This window comes from Glandiceps talaboti, chromosome 21 (assembly GCF_964340395.1).
Source record: "Glandiceps talaboti chromosome 21, keGlaTala1.1, whole genome shotgun sequence".
Taxonomy (NCBI): Eukaryota; Metazoa; Hemichordata; class Enteropneusta; family Spengelidae; genus Glandiceps; species Glandiceps talaboti.
The window spans coordinates 4,030,295-4,052,290 of NC_135569.1; the positions used below are offsets into that span (position 1 = coordinate 4,030,295).

At 35.9% G+C, this 21,996-nt stretch overlaps 1 protein-coding gene across 1 annotated transcript; it reads right to left on the bottom strand.

The window, feature by feature from the left end:
* Nucleotides 1–8,963: 8,963 nt before the first annotated feature.
* LOC144451575 (forkhead box protein L2-like) lies at nucleotides 8,964–11,052 on the bottom strand. Its single transcript, XM_078142455.1, has one exon. The coding sequence runs from the start codon at nucleotides 11,050–11,052 to the stop codon at nucleotides 10,123–10,125; it is 930 nt and encodes a 309-aa protein (XP_077998581.1). The 3' UTR covers nucleotides 8,964–10,122.
* Nucleotides 11,053–21,996: the final 10,944 nt, after the last annotated feature.

Consider the following 21,996-nt stretch of genomic DNA (forward strand, 5'->3'; position numbering starts at 1 on the left):
ATTCTATCTTATGTTATATATGTTGTAGTCGACTTCATTAATGTAATCACCAACTTCATCCCTAATACGATTAAAACCTGATGACGTAGAAGATTTCACCCTCTACGTTGTATTGTAACATCTAGCCCTGCATTGTATATAATCACGATTGTCGTTAGCTTTAAAACCTTAACTTGATTGACCTTCGTTTTGACCTCTGAACATATAGTCAAGGTCAACCCAGCCAAGGTTCTCAGCTGAAAACTAGTAGACCGTATTGATCTAATAAATAGCCTGAATGTCAGGATTATATATATACCTGAAGTGGACTTTTCCAATAGTTTATATAATGTCATTATATGCCGTTTATTGGTGAATGACATGTATTATAAGAAGAACGCTCTAGACCCCCACCCCTCCATCCCCACCTACGCCTCCATCCCCATCCATACCACCCCATTACTCGTGCTTGAGTAGCCAACTACATTTAATATGGTCTACCACAGACTTACTTGTATGTGGGTCTACTGTCTTCTTTAATACCAACCTTCAAATGTCTCAGTAGCAGAGACCGAAGCACCTACCATCGAGACGTGCTTATAGAGATCAGCTTTGACAGCTTGTACATATTTTCATCTGTTAAGCACATGTTGAGACATTTCCAACCGGTCTACCACTGTGCTAAAATGTTATCTCCACAGCCTCATATTAATGTCTTGTTATGTACGAAGGCCACCTCTTGGGCACGTCATTAAGCCGCGTCTTAATGGTTTGCATCACACACCAATAGTCGCCAATTAGCGTCGAGCCTTCACGCCAATTTTATTTTCTTATTTTATTTTTTTTTCCGTTTTTGATTATTTTATTTCTGTCATCATAAAACATCATATGTCGTCATGGCAACACCGTTTATAAAAAAGGATGTGTTTAGTATTGTATACAGATGTTGTCTGCAAGATTGTTTTGAGTAGCAAGGAATTCAACATGACGTGTTACAATTGATACTTTCTTCCGCTACCATTTATCACATCAACATACCGAATAATTACCACATAATTACAATCAGATCCCGGTAACCATGACAACTAGTTAAAGCTATTATCGAGCAAGGAAACCAGTTCGACCTCCCTCTGTTTTTTTGGGATGTACAGTACATAGTTCATTGGTTGTGGTCTAGAATAAATTTACTATGTTATTTCCATTATATAGTAACCGCCCATCTCATTAAGGCTTAAATGAAGACGTTAATCGACCGGGCACCACTTGTTTTCAAAATTGCTTGTGGTCAGTTCGGCCTCTCTCCCTCTCTCTCTCTCTCTCTCTCTCTCTCTCTCTCTCTCTCTCTCTCTTACTCTCTGTTCTGTCAAGCTGGTCGTAATACACCCAACACGTTCGGATTTGTGACACTGTGCAATTTCTTTGATATCAATACATTAAACATATCAAGTGAGTTGACGTACTAAATAGAAATCATAGCCGACCAGGACGAGTTTCATTTTCATTAAATTTGACATATAATGAAAATAAAATAGCAGTACTCATCAATGCACTATGTGTAATGAGCAGTGATCTATACCGGTTGTGACGGGTATTGTTTTCAACTACATAAGAATATGAATGAAGCAAATTTCTACTCACATACATACATACATACATACATACATACATACATACATACATACATACATACATACATACATACATACATACATACATACATACGTACGTACGTACGTACGTACGTACGTACGTACATACATACGTACATACATACATACGTACATACATACATACATACATACATACATACATACATACATACATACATACATACATACATACATACATACATACATACATACATACATACATACATACATACATACATACATACATACATATATATATACACAAACATATGCATATGTAGTATTAAAAAGAACTTTTTATACACATCAGTATTGTCTGATTATTAACAGAATAAAAAGGATGTGTAGAAACTGCAAGGAGAATGCCACTCCAGGAAATAAATGGATTTTCAGTAAATTTGGGTTCTGCAGAGTCATCTCATTAACATCACATAAATGCTGTTATCTCCATATACCCAAATTAATGTCTTGTAATGAATTGCCAAAGAAACGTTTAACATCAAAGTCAAACTCTTTATGTATTTACCTAAAGGTGATAAGCACTTAGGATTCATGAATATTCAGCATGTATCTAATACATATGGCGGCCAATCGATATGATGTAAAATTATGAAACTCCAAACCCCACAGTCTATGAAAATATCTTTTTATCTCCTGGAGTGTTCTCCTTTAGAACACTTTATCTTCGGCTAGTAAATACATACTAGTATAAACGTTAGCCAGCTAAGTTATAGTATCGCATCGATTTGTAGTTTTTGTGTTTTGAAAGGAGTGTAAAATCTACATACTAGTATATCGTTGTAGGTTTGTGTACGTGCATTTTCACTACGGTTGTGATGTCAGCAACAATATTTTAAGTGTACCAAACATTACGTCATCGGATATCCAGGTTGCCTAAATGCGATACAGCAGATCTTATATTAGTGAGGGTGAGTTGTGTTTCAGCAACACTGCGCCAATTCAACAAATGAAACAACAAACAATCAAACAAACATTCTTTCCTAGGTTCTCTCATTAGTGTTATCCTATCAGTGGAACCGTTAGTATTGCATAAGGTTATTAATTTATTCTAGACAAATTCTTTTGATTCTATAAATCTACCAGACAACTGTTTTCCAAAACTGAATTTGAATCCTCATCCGAAGAGGTCCTTTAAAGGCCAAGGTCTCAATCCCAAGTTCTCGCATTAAAATTATCTTATCAGTTGAGCAACAAGAATAACACAGGATCATTAATTTCCTCTGGGCCAGAATTTTCTAGAACTCTGCCAAAAAATGTTCTGTTAATCCTTATCTGAACTCGGCTTTTAAAGGCCAATGTTTCGATCCCAGATTCTCACATAAGTGTTTATTTTATCAGTGAAGCCATAATGATTATTAATTTGTTTTGGATCACTGTTTTTCTATAACTCTGCCAGACAACCGGTTTTCAAACCTGGATTTTATTAATCCTAATCAGAAGTGGACTGAGACCTTTAAGCTTTCAAATTGAAGCACAGCACTGTGATCGACCGACGATGGTTCGTGTCACTCGTTCTACAAGTTATAACTAGGAACCGGTTCATCATAGTTCAAGCAATCCAATTCTCCTAGGTATAACAGTATAGCTTTGGATAAACTAAGAACTACACATTTATCAACTTGGATGGTTCACTTCGTTAACTCGAAATAAGATTTTCTAAACACTCGTAAATTTAACTAGAGTTAAGTAAAGTGTTTTAATTGGTGATAAAACTTCACAGTTAATAATGCAATTAAATTGCTTGATGGACCTATTATGTGAAACTGTCCGGAAGGCAGTTGCACCCATAACAAAGTATGTAGGTAACCACTGGAGGTAAATTGTTTACACGAGCTTGTATAATTCCATCGCACACTACATCAATAAACTTAGAGGCGCGACTGCATAGCTCTGTCGTTTACGGAACACGAAAATGCTTTTTATCTCAAGTACTAGTGAAAATTGTATACAGAAAGTAAGCTTATGGTGGTGTCATTTTGTGATGAGGTATTTTGATCATGTATTGAAGAATTTTAACTCTTTCTTCCCAAGCAGGAAATTGTTGTCACCTGCAGCTGTTATTTCTGTCCTCTCTGGAGTGCATACACAAAGCAGCAAATTTTCAAATAGGAACTTTGGCTTTGTAGATTTTGTCTAGGTCCATGTGTTAAGAGAACTTGGACGAGATAAGCACAGTTTAAGTTCTTAGCATTTCGGGTTACACCTTAGCAATATTTGGAAGGCCGGGGTATTTTTTCGTCTCCGAGGCTCACAAAAAGGGGAGATACGTGTAACTATCGATAAGATATTTACAAAGGGACGAAGTTGCTCATGTAAAGAAAATTCTCTAATATCTCGACTTACACCATTTGTGTATGCCAGGGTATTTCTTCATCTCTCCCAAACTGTTAACTTGCTATGTGGTTTACGAAAGAACGATGGCGTTCCACGTGACGTGTACAAGAGTGCAGATTCTCTTACATCTCGACTTACACCATTTATTTGTATGGCAGGGCATTTTTTTCCCATCTCTCGCATTGAAAATAAAAGGTACCATAGTCGTTAGCTTGTCACATATACATCGTTTACTGGTAATTTTATAGAGTTCCACGTGTAAAAAATACTCACTTCCGTAAAGACAGTGCCACATCACTCGTATCACGTTCTCCTACACTTTGCTGTACACCAGGACATACATATTTGAAGTCCAACCGCAACAAAACAAAAAATTTAACACGTCAAATTACTGGTATAAGAAGACGGGTCATTTAAGTAAGCCTGGGTCACAAGGGTATGGTTTTATGAAGAAGGTAAGAACTTGGCACATTTAAAAACAAGTACCAGATAAATGTAAGAATATTAAAGCAAATTAAAAACTCTAAGTGTTGTGATAAGACCAGTTAGGCAAGTACTCTGAAAATGTCAGCACCACAAAGTTGACTTCTGTGTTGTCGTTAGTTTCACTACCGACTATGTACCAGTGTTGACATGAACTGACACGTCATAGGCGTAAGAGACTACAGCCAGTGTGGCTCAGTCCAAATTACACAGACGCTTACCATTCTTACAACAAGCTAGTCTGCAGTATTTCACGGATTATCAATATCGAATATTTTGAAAATGTGATCACCACAAAGCTGACTTCTGTATTTTCGTTAGTTTCACAACCGCGCGATCAGTGCTAAACATGAACGGAGTCACATCAGCAGACTACACCATGTGGTTCGGAGTGTGAAAATTACAGATGCGTACAGTGAGTCTACAGTATTTCATGCTTCGTGCCGCTAGACTTCAGTCTCGGTAACCTTTTTAAAGCACCATAAATCAAAATTCGTAAAGTTTGGCAACTATTACTTGCATCTGAAAAGGCTAGCATCAATGCATAATAAAGACCATGAATTTACTTCTGTACTTGTATTGTCGTTATACCTCCACTTACCATTGCTAGTGGGTGTACGTGTACGGACTCGTTCATAACACTTCGCCCGATATGACCATTGCAATGAAAGGTGTTTGCTGCGAATTACTAAAAAGATAAAAGACGGGTAACTTGAAGGTGAGATTCGTGAGCCTTTCGTGTGTTCATTTACTGCTGATATACGACTAAAGATCACGAATGATAGTTAGACGGCCAGTGTTCTATACTAAGTATCATATATATATATATATATATATATATATATATATATATATATATATATATATATATATATATATATATATATATATATATATATATATATATATATATATATATATATATATATATATAACTCGATGAGTATCAATCTGCTAAGACAGTGCTCTATACTGCAGTGGCAGAGCACAATATATATATACACATATACTCATTTGTATTGTAATAGTTATCTCAGACCGTTCTATAGTGACTGGAATGTTATCCAATACTTCGATGAGGATTGAGGGACCGTACATATTGATTGGAGCTATCTGCAATCTGTGATCGAACTGACTGTAAATCGCCAATAAAAGCATTTAGCAAAGTTTCAAACAAAAGTATGATGTATATTACAGTTCCTAGCATAACTGTTCGAAGTTGAAAACACTGTTACCATGGCAGTGGGTTCGACATTTTTTTTTCTAAAAGTTATAGAGCGATTTTTAGGTATGTGGATCAGAACTGACACGTTAGTAGAGTGCTGAAATAACTCGATTCTACTCCAGTCCTAGAGGGAGAGACAAAGATCACGTGACACGGGATAGAAGTGACTGCCCAGCGAGATTTAGTAGTGTTAATAACGTAATTGATATGCTGAGCAGTTAACATAACAAACAATTAGGGGACGGGTGAAAAACCACTCAATGACAAACAAATGTCAAAGTGAATATCTCATTAAAGGCAGTACAGAGTATAGCGAGACGTTCCGGTCCACCTATAATTGTATACAGCATGGTTAAACAATCCTAGCAAACCCCTTTCGCGTTATTTATAATAGAATATTTCAGACCCACGTTGATTACTAGACAACTTTACGGCACCAAATACCACACGGGAGAAAATTTGAGTTCGGAACGTCCCCAGCCACCATGATCAAAAGTTTTTTAAAAAGAAAATACAATTGCAATTGTAAATTCGGATTTGTCATTGTGCTGTGTTACACAGAATCAAATGAAAAAGTTCGTTGTCGAAAATCAAACGAAAAAGTTCGATGTCGAAAAAATTATATCGAGACCTCGATTGGAATGGAGAGACTGGAGTCACTGGACATACTGACGGGATTAAAATCTGTGGTTACCGAACTTCCTGTACATTGCTCTAAGCGGTATCTAGAATCATATAGATGCGATGTTTCGAACAAACTGCGGTGTCTATCACAACTAGTAAAAGTGGTCGAAATTGAAAACACGGTCACCATCGCAACAAAGTCAGAGTTGCAGACGGGTATTCAACAACGCATTACCATGATTACTGGAGTTTGAAGATAGGGTATGCGGTGTGATAAAGAAATGTGACCAGTGATCGAAAACATACAGCCAACGTGTAAGCTTTAACTTGGCGATCACCGTTTACAGACAAACTAAACATTGTTTTTTCTTGAAGAAAAAAGACTTACCAACTCGATCGTGGACATACATATTTACTATACTTTCGATCAGTTTGGAAATATATCATATTCAAATTTAAAATTTAACAAAGGGTTCGTCAGAACAAAAAACGGGCAAAGTTTAATAAAGGCACATAACCTCTGTTGTATACGTCACCAGAGTATAAATATGTATGCTTCAGCTCTACAATTTGTGCCTCTTTTTAGTTGTATAGACGTGGTACATTTTTTAAAAAGTTCAAGATTCCGAATTTTCATATTACGAAAGGAAACTGTCTTATAAGATTACTCCGTCCTGACAGTCATAAACCCATAGAACACAGAGCTAATCCATAGAGCACACATCTCAAATGCAATGAAAACTAAAAGGCACAGCATGGCTATCCCGAGTTGGCTAAACCACGCTTTGTCAGAAACTGTAATAGACCACTAATGAAGTCCATTTCTCTGAGATTTAATACTTTGCCAAGTATTTGGGACTGCATATACCAGATGTTTAGAAATGTCCTATTATATGCTATAAAATTTCAAACTAAAGTCCGATTTCTCGCTCTGTGTTTAGATATGAGAGTGCGTACATTTCTATCAACAGAACACGATAGCTAAACTAAACATGGGCCCTGTCTCTCACGGTTGGGAAAGACAGCCATACTCAGATTCCCACATTCAGACAGTTCCAGTTCATAGATTTGATGATTTGAACGCAGCACAAATCAAACTTGTTCACGGGACAGTGTAAAACATGGAGACTGTATTCGTAGTCGAGTTGCTCATAATAACGCTATCACTGACTCTTATTGACATATTTATAAAAATATCCTCTAGTGTTTATTTGTCAAAATATGTAATCAAACAAACATGGACGGAGCTAGTTAAGATAACGTACAGTCCACCAGTCCTTGCCTAGTCAATTGTCTTGCAATGGTTTTCGCTAGGGACGTGAAGTAATTCCATTGGTATTTTGTGTTCAACTAGAGAATGGTTCAAGAGTTAGTTGGTTTATTTGTATTACGGGCTTAGCTTATATATTTTAGATACTGTAACAAATGTAAAGCACCGTGAAGTCCGTCCACGTTGTTACAACCAACAGCAACAATGGCAATACTTAACTCATTCATAATTCCATACTCTTATTATGTGTACATTCATTTTCGCGAGAGCATCACCAAGTACTTTAAACTGTGGGTTCGTTTAGTTTAATCTAATACCAATCCATTCCGACAATAGTCTGATATATGCTGTTTTCTGTCAATTTAAAATTTCTCTTTTGTTTAGTCTTGTTTGCAGCTGGAGTAATTTTGGACTAGAGTTCCATTGACATTGTCCAAGCGAAGGGAAGGGAAGGGAAGAGAAGGGAAGGGAAGAGAAGGGACAATGTCAGAATCGAGTCCGGAGTTACTCCATCTACAAGCACAACTAGAGTGGCGTCTCCAGGCCAAGAATACATCAAATTATGAAATCCGGTTATTCTTTGTACCAAATCTGACAAGATGACAAAAATGGACACGATCGAAAAAACGATTATCATAAACTATGTCAATTTATCTGGGGTTTTTTGAAGACCTTACATGCAGTCAGTTTTGTGTTTTGAAATCAAATGTATGATTTCATTTTGAGGCAAGCTTGGAATCTTGGCTAGGTTGATCTTGACTATGTTTTCTGAATCTAGTGAAGGTTATACGCAGTGGTGATGCTTACAGCAGGACTGGAACTTCCATTTTGCTAACCCATGAAATGATCTTCGTTGGGCCACCAGACCTCATGCAAGTCTCTGTGTATGCACTGTACAAGTCAACAAACATACCAGAGACCAGTTCTGACGTGGAAAATCGTTTTGAAATAAACATCAATGTTAGTAGTATTATGTTTTACATTTCGTACGAACGGAAATGATCAATTTTGGCAGTAGGAAATACATAACTTTGATATTTTTTCTGGAAATTCAACATTACATGTGGAGAAAACTTCAAACTTACGTTCAAAGATACAGCAATGAAAAAATGTACTTATTGATACAGATGACTAGAAAAAAAAACACACTGTTCCACATCTCCAGTATTCGGACTTATAGTAGAGAAGATTGTGGTAAGATTACCTAAACATTCTTAGGAAACAACAGAATAACAAAACCAGTCACTGCTAATGAAAATTGATAACTTTTATTTGCCTCAGAACATGGAACATTAAAACTTGAATAAGAACTAAACTTCAAACAATATGAATGAACTAAATACTATAACAGCTGATTCAACTTCATTTTCTGGTCGCTATCTGTTTAATACGTAGTGATACTAATTTTAGTCTTTTTTCATGGTGATTATTTTTTATAATGTGTAACAGAACTAAGTTGCACTTAAAACAGTAAGTAATCTTTGAACATGTGGGAAATTGTAACGAAACTAATAACCACTTCAGTACCCAGTATTTTCCATTTTCCCGCCAAAATATTCTGACCAAAAATTCTTGTTTGATAACTTTTTGGCCTAAATTTACTTTATTTGAACTGAAATCACACAAATGTTACTAAAATGTGACCTGGTGTCAAAATTGTGGTTGTAAAATGACCATAATTGAAATAATTTTGATAAAATTGGCCACTCCATTTTATCCAACATCTCTGGTACTGAAGGGGTATAACAATGAACTCTTACAACACAGAAACAAAGTTTAACATGTTTGGAAGAGATTTCATGAACTTAATCTCATGTTAGAAAACAAAGTAAATCATCCTCAAAAGCATGGAATGGATGTGTAGAGTATCAAACCCTTGCTATAGAACGATTCTTTACAATTATTGAATCAAAAATGTTGACAAGTGAAAAGTGTATCCGTAATAGTTGTCCAAAGAACGCAATAATCAAACTATCTCTTTATGTACCTTGACTGCCATACACAAATGCCTAGGATGTATAGCTACTTATCACTGTACTTTTTCCAAGAAATGGTCACCATAGCAACAAAAATAAGACTATTGGTTCAGTTAAATGTTCTAATCAAAACAATGAAACTAAAATCTTAACTCTATCAGCTAATCATAATGTCTTTAAATTGGTCATCTTTCCTTTATAATATTTGGATCCGATTTGTAAAACAATGAAAATAGAGACAGATTCCTTGATTATAACTTGCGGTTAAATATTTTACCAAAAAAACTCAAAATATAAAAAATAATCTGATAATTATGAAATAGTGACAACAGAGTACACAGTTACTTGGCGATTACCAGTGTTCAATGTGAATGTGGAATTGCTGCCAGTTCACCGTCAACGTTTTCAAAATAATTATGGCTCGTCGTTTGTAGACCGTGACGGTTAAACGAGTCGGAAGATATTTCTCAAGTCACACAGTAAACGATCAACGTAGTCTGCGGTCATGTCCATGCAATCTGTACAGCATGTTACTTGTAGTGGTTTTTACATCACTCGAGTTTACAAATGACTACTTACATGTTGTTTGTGATCAGCAGCCCAGTAGGTGTACGGCATAGACGATTCCGCGTTGCGGTGACAAGGGAAACCCAGTCCGCTGTATGTAACATTGCCTGCCGTTGAGGCACTAGCCGTTGACATTGGACTAACCTGACTGAGGTCAACTTGACTATATGAATTGACAGGGATTTGTAATGACGGGGTGTTTTGATGAAGTTGTGTCGGGTAGGCAGTTAGTTCTACTGTCTGTGGTAGACGTGGTGCTGTGGTCGCTTGACAACTGCTATATCCGAGCTGAGCATGTTGGCCATGGTGTACGGATGACCAGTTATTGTAGGCACTTGGTAAATACTTGTGTGTGAGTGGATACCCTCCTCCATACGCAGCATCAGCTAGTAATGATTTCTCATACGCTTGGGGTGGTGCTCGGTACGGTCTTGCTTTCATTCGGCGACGGCGACGATAATTTCCCTTCTCGAACATATCTTCGCAAGCTGGATCGAGTGTCCAGTAGTTCCCCTTTCTCTCACCACCGCCTTCCCGTGGTATTTTAATGAAACATTCATTCAGGCTCAGATTGTGACGAATGGAGTTTTGCCATCCTTTCTTGTTCTTTTCATAAAAAGGAAATTTGGTGACAATAAAATCATAAATTTGACTCAGAGTCAGTCTCTTCTCCACACTTTCACGTATTGCCATAGCAATCAGAGCAACGTAAGAATATGGTGGTTTTTGGTGAGTGTCCGTTCTCTTGTCATCTTTGGTAATAAAGTCCTCTTTTTCTTCTTTACACGACAATGACTCGTTTTGGTGGACAGGTGAGCTATTATTATCGGTGATATCGTTGTTGTTCTTGGCGTTGACACCGCTGCAGCTGAAATGATCACCCGGTTCTTGTTTGATGCTCAGTCCGTTCATAACCGACTCCATGTCTGGGTTTGTAAACTACACTGGATCAGTGTTCTGGAACGCTGCGTTGATTTGTAAACTTCTCTCGTTAGCTTCAGTACAAGCAGAATGATGTTTTAGCAACAGTTGATAACTTAGCAACTAGACATTATGGACAGGAATGGACGGACTTGCTAGATAAATTACCAACTCAATTGATACGCAGGAAGCCTTCTGTCAAAGTTTGGACAGTTTGTATACATGCGCACTGCAAACTTTACAACAAAATAATTCCAATAAGAAATCGTGTTCTCGGCGGGAATGTACTTCTAACTAACTTTCCCATGGGAGAAGTGACTATGAATTTCTAAACACTGGCAATTTGGCGCCAAAACAGTCAATTTGGAAACAAAAGTCAAAATATGAAAATATCGTACCAAAATATTACAAATAGTTCTGGGAGTGAAGTGATACATAAGCAAAACATCACACTAAAGTCATGACATCACCGCTATAAGTCATTCTGTTATGTGATTGGTCAGTGGTATAGACACAATTTCGTGATTATTATGATAAGTATGATGATATTTGATTGATATGAGAGAGAGAGAGAGAGAGAGAGAGAGAGAGAGAGAGAGAGAGAGAGAGAGAGAGAGAGAGAGAGAGAGAGAGAATCATAAACTTTCCCCCAAAATCGCATCGTAGTGTTATCCATTATAACACCCTGGCCACTCGTATCCAATTTCGTATAAAAATAAAATGTCAATGCAATGACAAAATACTATACAGCGTTATTACATTTGACCACTGCTTCAAATTGGAATTGCATCTAAAAAAAAAATCACCCAGCTTTGTCGAAATTTCAAGACTGCGAAGTCATATATTTTACAAACAATTCTGCAAATACCTAAGCATAAGTGATCCAACTCTTTCTTCATATTGTGAACCTACTTTGCATTTCGAGTACCAACCCATTTTTTTTCGGATTAAAAAGGCAAAAATATAGATTCGACATCGGAATTGTTGTCATGTTTGTTTGTTTGTTAACAAGATGAATGCAAAATCGATATAATGCATTTGTTTAATTTCTTCTGAATCAACTTTCCGATGTTTCAGAAGTATCAAGTCACTCGTGATTGTTATTTCAAAATCAATCAAAAATAACATTTGGCCGTATGAGTAATTTGTGATGAAAAATGGATATGTACTAAATATTATGTTGAAAGGGAACATCTTTACACTCATTGTATGAAATATATGTCCTTTACTCGACGATGGTGACGAAATAAATTTGATGTTAGAGTTTTCGACTCGGAAGATTTCCCTTCTTGCCATACCAACAATTAATTCTAAAACAGAAAGAAATGATAATATATTGAAGTGAGACAATTGAAGATATAATGAACACATGTTTTATTAAGTCAAACAAAATGCAAACGAGAATCACCTTCTCTCCTCCATCAATGCCCCGTCAATCTTCAGAAAACCCACCACATGGAAAGGTTAAAGGTCATGAAGTCAGGCCATTCAGATAATTGCCGATACAAGTTAAGATTTGTGGCCAATACAATATTGTTCTGTTATCAAGTGTTTATAATTACAATGTTTTTCTTTATCAATATTGATCTTTCTGTCAATTTATCATATGACACGTCGACAGTTAGTGCCCCATGGAGAGAGGACCTAGAATTATAAAAGACCGGTACCCAAATTCGAACGTAAATTTAAAAAGTTGACGACTTTCAAAATGTTGTACAAATGCCATGTGGGTGAAACCCAAATTTAAAAAAATAAAGTTTAAAAAATCGTCGGTTAACAATAACGCCGAAATTATTCATAGTGTATCAATTAAAATGACAGACATGTGTTCAATTGTTTCATTATTTGGGGGTCAAAGGTTATTCATGTTTCCGTCTTGTTATCAGAAGCCTTGTACAGAGAGAGTGACAAGACCTGTGTAGGCGCCCAAAAATTGTCAACATGTCGTCAAAATAATCAAAACACCGAAAAAAAAAATTATCGAAGTTTGAACTCGCATCAGAAATCTTATCATATTTCGTGGTTTTAAAGTGAAACACTTCCTTTATAGTAAGTGTACTTATCATGTTCGTTTCCTTTGCACCTGTCTTTCACGATGTCTCTGAGCACTCCAAATTTCGGTAGGGTACTTAACTGTTTGTATATGTGAGATAAACTTGCACTAAATTCAAAATATTGTAAAGTTTGGAAGAAAACAAAGAAAACCCTGTCAAGAACAGAACATTCCAAACTGTCACGAATACAAAATAATGTACGCGCTTCTTTCGTGTGCGAATTCTGCCATAGTTGCCATGGAGACTAGTCGTTGGCGTTCAAGTCTGGATTTGATAGCCAACAAACACACTCTGGGCTAAATTTCAAACTTAAATCTCAAGCAACAAAAAGCTAATGAATATACAATTTCATTTGACAATTAAAACGATCGATAAATAACTTGAAATGTTTGGATGATATTAAACACTGGAGTAGGTATAAAACAAATTTTCGTTGAATTTGTTCCGTGAAATTCATGATAACGTACAGAAAACACTGTCAATCTGTTTAACACTAAAGTTCTCAATTCGAATCAACAAGTGGAACGAGCCGATATCATCGATATGTGTCCGGTCTCTAGTAAAGATAGAGGCCGGAACAACAAGAACTACGGTATACAGTATTACATACGGAACCCCCCAATGTACCATTCAAGCGTGGCACATCCTGACGCGTCAACCCAATTTTTATACCTTGTTGCTACGACAACCACCGGGGAGCTTGATTTCGAAATTGTAAATTAGTTATCATTTAGCTCTAATTCACAAACTATCTCGTAGCTGGTAGAAATTGATATTTATTTCATGGGTTATGTTTCTCATCGCGTTCTGAATCACACCATTCACCTCGGTGACTGGAATGCACAGTTGCGTGCCAGATATGTTTGTTTTACTTTACCCTCGCCTCGCCTCCAACCACCCATATGGTGACAATGACATGTATCTCTCCATGTACATGATGTATGTCAAGTTCAAATGTTCATAGCTCAAAATTAATATAAATCAGTACATAACTGATTGCTCAGTAAATATATGTTTACTGGCTTCAAGTTCAAATTTTGTCAGACGCAAAGTATCAAAATGTTACAGATTCTACATCCGCACCGGTGGATGGAGACAGGGGTTACAAATTATTCCTATCACAGATTGCAACGATTGACTTTACATGTATCAAAACATCATGTATGGGCTCTGTTAGTGTTCTCTTATCAAGCAGATGTTGAAAATGTCTACAATATTAATGAAAGTATCCAATTTTGTGATGACGGCAAATGGCACCGACGTTGGATAGATTTGGGTACACAAATGGGTGACCATGGGTTGAGTATTTGTATGGAGTATTGACTTCGACACATACATACTTTTAAAATGAAAAACACAGCAACTTACAACATATAGTATTACGACGGGGTGGGGTGGGTTGTCACAAAAGGGACTCCTTAATAGCCAACGAGTTTAAGACAGTGTAAGAGTCTAGTCTTCATCTGAGTGAGTTTCCCTACACGATTATGTTAAGTAATTGTAACTACGTTTGCCTTTCATGTTCGGTAGGATTCCAATACCACGGCACAAGCAATAATACAACAAATTCATAACCATATCACAATATAGTATCAGACGTTAGAGTCTGCCATAAGAAAGGGTCTCCTTTTCCCGTAGAACTGTGGTATGATAACACTCTGAGTTTGGATGTATGCTCGGAGAATCCCCGTGCGATTACCAATTGAGTCCTCCCCCTACATATACGACGAAAACGTCAAAAGTTAAGTCCTCCCCCACCATACGACGAAAACTTCAAAAGTTGCTACGAAAATTTTAAATAAAACATAAATTTCGTAATACAAAGTCTGACCATACGTCTGCAAGTCTGTTGAAGCTTGACGTAGAAACGTTTGACATATTATGTTAGGTTGTCGTGTTAACCTCTAAAACTCCATATTGATTCTAAAATTTACAATGTAACGACGCACACAGAAGAAACAAGACTGACTTTATAAAAAAAAACTTTCTTCAGTGTTATTTTAAGTTATCGGAAAAAATACCAATACATAAGTCTAACATATGAATTACGTTATAAGTGACGTCACCTTAGCACCGGATCCAAAGGATATAATTTGTCATAGAAACCCATTTATATTTAAATGGACAGATTATCATGAAAAGAGACAAAATATGAGAAATATTTATGTTCATAACATTTTTTTTTAAATATTCCAAAAACTGTGATCAAAATCAGGGATGGTAAAAAATCAAAGAGTCCATATATAAAAAAACTTCAGGACAATATCTTGAGAGATTTTCTTGACGCACATTTTTCTTTTGAGGTATGCACTAGTCAACCAACATACCTTAAGCATTTTCCTTATACAGGAGTACAAGAATCCTGTGCAAGATGACACCAAAAATACGGATTTATTCTGTAGAAAAACGAAAGTTAATATCATCAAATATAACGTATTCAAATTAAATACCCTATATTTCTGTTTATACGAAGAACGAACATTCTCGCAAATCAGAGCTGTTATCGACACTGCGAAATAACGCGACCGAACCTCTTGGGCGGTGCCGTAAAAGAGGCTGTGGTTTACGACGATGTACTACAATGGCATAACATCATTACACTGATGACGTAAGAGTGATTCGGACTAAAGCTACGTCGTCTCTTCAAAAACTAGATTACAATAAAATAACATCACTATTACAACGTAGTACAAATTTTCAGGTGTTATTCATCATGAATTTTTATCAATATTGAAACTGTCAGTCTTACACAAACGTACGGCATAATCACACTGAGTTCTTCCTCGGGGCCACAAGTTCGACTAGTTCTCAAGAAATATAGCCAGATTTTATATTTCATTTAACACATCATCTATTTGTGGTGACTTATAAAAGTTGGTATTTTGTACATTTGTAGATAAGTTTAGAGTGTTTTGTAAGATCGCTTATACTTTCTGGTAATAAAGTTGTATATATTTGCAAGTTTCACAAAATTTGAAGCGAAAAATGTACTCTTCCCCTGATGACAATCCCAATGGTACATATTTCTTTATAAAAGACTTTTGTTTATTTATTTCGTCAATTGAGACTAATTCTATATAAACAGGAATGTTTCTGTTGATAAAAAGTTGTTATACAAAAATAAACCTGTCATCGTTTCGTATACTCTGTGGAGTACGAGTCTGTCACCACGGTATAACTATAACATGGTGGCCACAAACCTTGACTCCGCCGAGTATCATTCTACGCTGGTTATACAGATTGGCACGCATCTCAAGGAATCTACTGCTTTAGGAGTTTTTAAATTGTGGTTACAAGCCACGAACACTCTTGCCGAAACTCTGAAAAAATGCGAAAATTAAAGAACTCGTTCGGATTAGGAATTTGCATTCTCTCAAGTCATATACATATACTATACTAATGGGCGCCGGTTTACGACGACGGGGACTTTTGGAAGAAAAAAAAATGCTAAATTGGAAAACGAATCATATCAACTTGGCATGAACAAACCTGAATAGCCTACCCCAAGGGACATGTACATGAAATATCAAAGCAATCCAAAAGACGGTTTCAGAGAAGAATTTGAAAATAGAACAAAGTTGATTGACGATGGACAACGGATGGATAAAGAATCAACCTAACCAGCGGAGCTAAAAATGTTTATTCTGGATACAAATTTCCCAGCTACTTGGGAGGCTACTGGTATAACATTTTTAGATGACCACATTTTCTTTCCCCAAATTTGAAATGAATAACAAAGTCAAAACATTTGAAGATTGTGAGACAGAAAATCTCCAAAAGTACGTTGTACTTCACAAACTGATTTGGTGCGAGGTTAGTCACGAAACACAGGGATACGTAGTATAAATGCTTAGGTGTTGTTTTCCTAAGGAAAATATCACACGAATCCTGCTACTACAAATGTATCAATAAACGTTCTATACTAGAAGAGAACTGTTCTTTTCATAAAGGTAGGGGAAATATATTCAAGTCAAAACGTTGTTATACATGGAAAACAACATTATGATCTAAGAAATACTACACGCCCATATATCATGAAAGGGCTAAAAAATTAATAGAACTCAGAAAGTGCTGTCACCTGGGCAAAAATATGTGTTTCCGATAACAGGACTAATGCAGAAAATAGGATAGGTAGGTCGGGATTTTATTTTTACATTTTTAATAACTTCGACCCAAAGACAAGATACTTGTCAGTCACAATACTTCGATAACAGTTGATGACGTGTAAAAGAAGTAAATAAGATAATTATGTGATTCGGAAGTAAACAAACACAATATGCAGACTGTGATCTTATAGACTGAAATGACATTGTTTCTGTCTGAAATGTGATTTTTTAAAAGTAACCAATGATACCTTGGCAAGAAAATCTACTGGGAAATAGAAGTAAATTGTCATAATTTTACCTTTTTTTTTGCATAGTGTCGGCGGCTTAAACTAGGGTAGGTCGATTGTTTATTTGGCCTTATGTACAAAACAACAAAACAAAAGCAACAGGCTTTTGTTTTTCTGAAAAAGAGTTCGACACGATACAAATGTTTGCAATGAAGAAGAAAATCTTGAACATAGATTTCTACATTGTCAGGTTGCAAAACTAGTATGGGTGGCAATCAATGATATTGTTTATAAACATATCAAGGTGAAGGTCAAAATCACAGACACGCATAGAATATTCACAATATACAAATTGTGATACTGTTGCTGAAAATATATTCTTTCTCTTTTTACATTACATGTATGCACTCATTTTTGTATCAACGTTTCACCAGGGTAATCGTAACCATGTGGAAACGTTTCCTGGGCGTTGTCGTTCAATAAATAAAATCTGCCAATTAATAGACACTCGCACTCACACAAGCGAACGAACGAACGAACGAACGAACGAACAAACAAACAAACAAACAAACAAACAAACAAACAAACAAACAAACAGACAGACAGACAGACAAACAGACAGACAAACACACACACCAACCAACCAACAAACAATCATACATATACATACATACACATACATACATACATACATACATACACACACACGTACGTACATACATACGTACGTACTACACACATACATACATACATACATACATACATACATACATACATACATACATACATACATACATATATACACACACACACACACACACACACACACACACACACACAAGGGGACTGAAGTGTCGATATCAGAAACTTACATTTGACGAATTTATTAAATTCGTATGTTTAAAAAAGACTAGATTTAATAGTGAAAACTTTCCAGCGAGGTCTTAATACAAGACCATGGGCTATGCGGAAGATACGCTCAGACAATATTCCCTTGAGTACATCAATGAATGTATTTAATTCACAAATAATGGCCACCAGGGACCAAACACACAAACAGTATTTCAATAATCATTTACAAACACCTGTCAACGTGGTCAATGACTGTTTAATACCCGAACTTTGGCGGGAAATAGTCTCAATCTCATGCAGAAAGATATAACGAGTATTTAAAGAGTGTAATGCATAACGCTTGGCTGCAAATAATGGGTCAACATGACACGGTGCATGTCGAGAACTCACACAGGGCCAACAGCTACGTCTATACACGTGTACGTGTATCAACAAAACTATGCTGGCCGAAATAGACATGTGTATGGCACCTGATGACGACATACAAAATCACATTCCCATGAACAAGATGTTTACAGTAATGACTAAAATAAAGTTTTATGGCTAAAAATAACAATATTGACCATAAAATTATCAACAAACACCAGATCATGTTATCATGTTGTGTTAACAAAGCCAGTGGTGAGCTGCGAATACTCTAAACATGTACATACTCGTCCTTACTCAATCATTCAAAGAATGTGTCCGTTCGCTACGCAACCACAAATGGTGAAATGGTATGCACAGAAATTTGGCAATTTGTGAAGTGGGTGAGTAACTGTTCACGTGGTTCACCTCCAAGACTAAAATTGCACAAACCGAATGTTTCATGACGACATTATTTGCACGACGAGCTCCTATAACGTTACAGTATATCTCTATTTTGGCGCACAAAACTTGTAGCGGAAGGACAATTTTTCACATTTTGGCCTTTTTTGACTCTTTTTTTTTTTTTTTTTTTTTTGGGGGGGGGGGGACAGATAAACAATTTATGACTATCCAGTGTTCTTATAACCACATCACTTCTGGAAGTTAATGTGTGGATTCACTTGTAAATCAAATAAATATCAGACTGGTAGTTACTCCGAATTTACCAGTGAAAGTGATTTCATTTTTAGTGTGATTTTTTGAGCAAAATTTGTTTCAGTTAAAATATGTTTATCTCCAAAATGCAGTAACAGTTTATATGTGGTTATCGGTTTTGGCAGCGTGTGGGCATATAAAGTTTAAAATATATGACTTCTGCATAGGTCGGATTTTGAATTTAGTGACACTTCATATGGAAGTCATAGGTACGCGTGAATTTTTTACTGCTCGTTTCTTAAAATGGTTATTTTGTTTTCATTTCTAAGCTAAAACTGTTTAAAATCTAAGTAGATAAATAAATGTACAGCACTGTATGATGTAGAGTGACGTCATACATTAGAAACAATCAACACAATCAACTTTTAATCAAATCTGAAATAGTTGCAACGAAAACATTTTTTTTAAAAATTCTTAACTGTTATAACTGATATAGTATACCCTGAACAGTATGGAATCACCTGGGAGTAAATGTAATGTAATACAATAAATCCAATCGAATTAATTTTTGGGTCCGCACGCAAAAATCACAGCACAACAACGAATCATGATTTTAACTTATGAATATACTACTTATAGATAAAATAGACCTGTAATCCGTATCCATATACTACATACAACCGACCAAAACTGTTCATACTTTGATATTTTATCCATCAAAATAGCTTGGCCCCATCATCTCACTCCATGGCAAGGCCCTGGCCATTGTCTGTGACCTAATAAACTACACTGGTGATACCAAGAGTCCGTCTAATTACAGACAGTGGCAAGCTGTACTGACGATATATATAGTACTGCCTATGACCCGGTCTAATGGTGCTGCAATATTAAACTGTGTTGGACTTTTACTACATTTTGTGCAAAAAGAGGATTTTTTCGTGCTTTGTTTTTAAAACTCCGGTTTGAAAGTTATGCAAATCCTTCTAATGTGAGATTACTTATGACGATCTTTTTTTTAAAAAAATGGCCACGTGGTTATTATTTCTTATTTGTAGCTTTACAACTCAACAACCTAAACCGATACAAATAAAAATTGTCAGTAATTTTAATTAGTACATTACACACTAAAAGATTGCTAATAACATGAAACAAAAATGTGATAAATGTCAATATAATGAAACAAAAAATGAAATTATGTAAAATTTGGAGAATTTAGAAAACTCTCATTTTCAGGGAATTAGACTAGATTAGATTAGACTATTTCAATAAATCAATGCAATTTAACAGAACAGATATACAAATAAAAAACTGGTGCAAATTGTTGAATTACTTGGGTAACCCACAAAGTCAAAGACTTGTTTCCGGGTACATTGATTACAAGGATGGCAACAGACTGTACAATTCAAAATTCACTATGTCTTGGTGTGTTGATGTCTGTCTCTAGCTGTCGCGTGACTAGATATTTTCATGTTTTACACTTTGTCATGTTACAATAGCCCCTTCACGTATGTTGGGAATTCTAAAATATACTGTTTCCTATTATGTCAAGTATTTAATATTTCCTGTCAATATTACTTGTTTATCCTGGTGTTAGAATAATAAATGTCATTTTCATTCAATGGAACATTTTTCGAGTTGACCTGAGGTCAAAGGTGACAATGTCGTTGACCTTGCTAGCAAACCTACAAAAGTTTGAATCCAACAAAACCCTGACATCTGACATCTTTTTATCGTAAATTTTGTTGTCAAATATTTTTTTTCTCAAAAGATTTAGAATTGCTTTCATAGATTGAGTATTGGATTTTTCAGTGAATATTGACCGGTAAGCTAGGTGTACAGAGCAAGTGGTAACAAACCTGTAAAGTTTCACTCTAACAAAATCCTCATATCTGACATTTTTTTTGCCGTTGCAGTCACTCAAATCTTGCTTATCAGAATTTAATTTTAAAGACAACCTTTTGGTATACAATGAGTTATTAAATTGTTCCTTTTTTTTTTTTTCACAGGATGTTGGCAGCGAGATATGTAGACTATAGTTTACTATGCCAACTACAGAAGCTACCATCAGATAAGAGGCCTGTCAGAAACACAGCAAGATGGATTTTATCTTACCTGCATTTATTTATGCTTAGGGCACCCGGAAGTCATTTTCATCGACTCTGCATCATGTGACCTCTCTAATATGGCGTTATGAAAATTGAATAATCTGGTTTAAGACAGTCCTGCTGTAGACTGGGGCAAGGCATTATGGGAAATAAATAATGTTAGGAGCTCCATGCCTCATGAAACAATGAAGGGGGCCATGTGTGCAAACAAAGACGATACTAACATCTACCAGGGTAGACAAGTCATTCTATCAAAAATGACTGTGGTATGATGTACATGAAACTGTCACTTTTTTGGGCCAATTCCCTTAAACCAGGTTGCCCATCCGTAACAAAATTACAACACTTGTATCTGAATACACAAGGTTTGGTATGTTGTCTCAGTTCACCAAATGAGGAATAAAAAGTTGTAAAAGTTCCCGATATATTTCAAGTCAGTTGTTAGAAGATATGAGATTTATTGAATAGGTCAAAATGATGCATCAATAAAATAAAATGAGGTTAGGAGTATATGATTGGGTGACAAGAAATCATACATGCTTCGCCAATCAACAGTAACAAGCTTATGCTACCAGTAGAGGGCGCTCTTATTCCTCATATT

Excerpts from the sequence above, each read along its gene's own strand:
- LOC144451575 (XM_078142455.1), bottom strand. The coding sequence starts at position 11,052 with ATGGAGTCGGTTATGAACGGACTGAGCATCAAACAAGAACCGGGTGAT.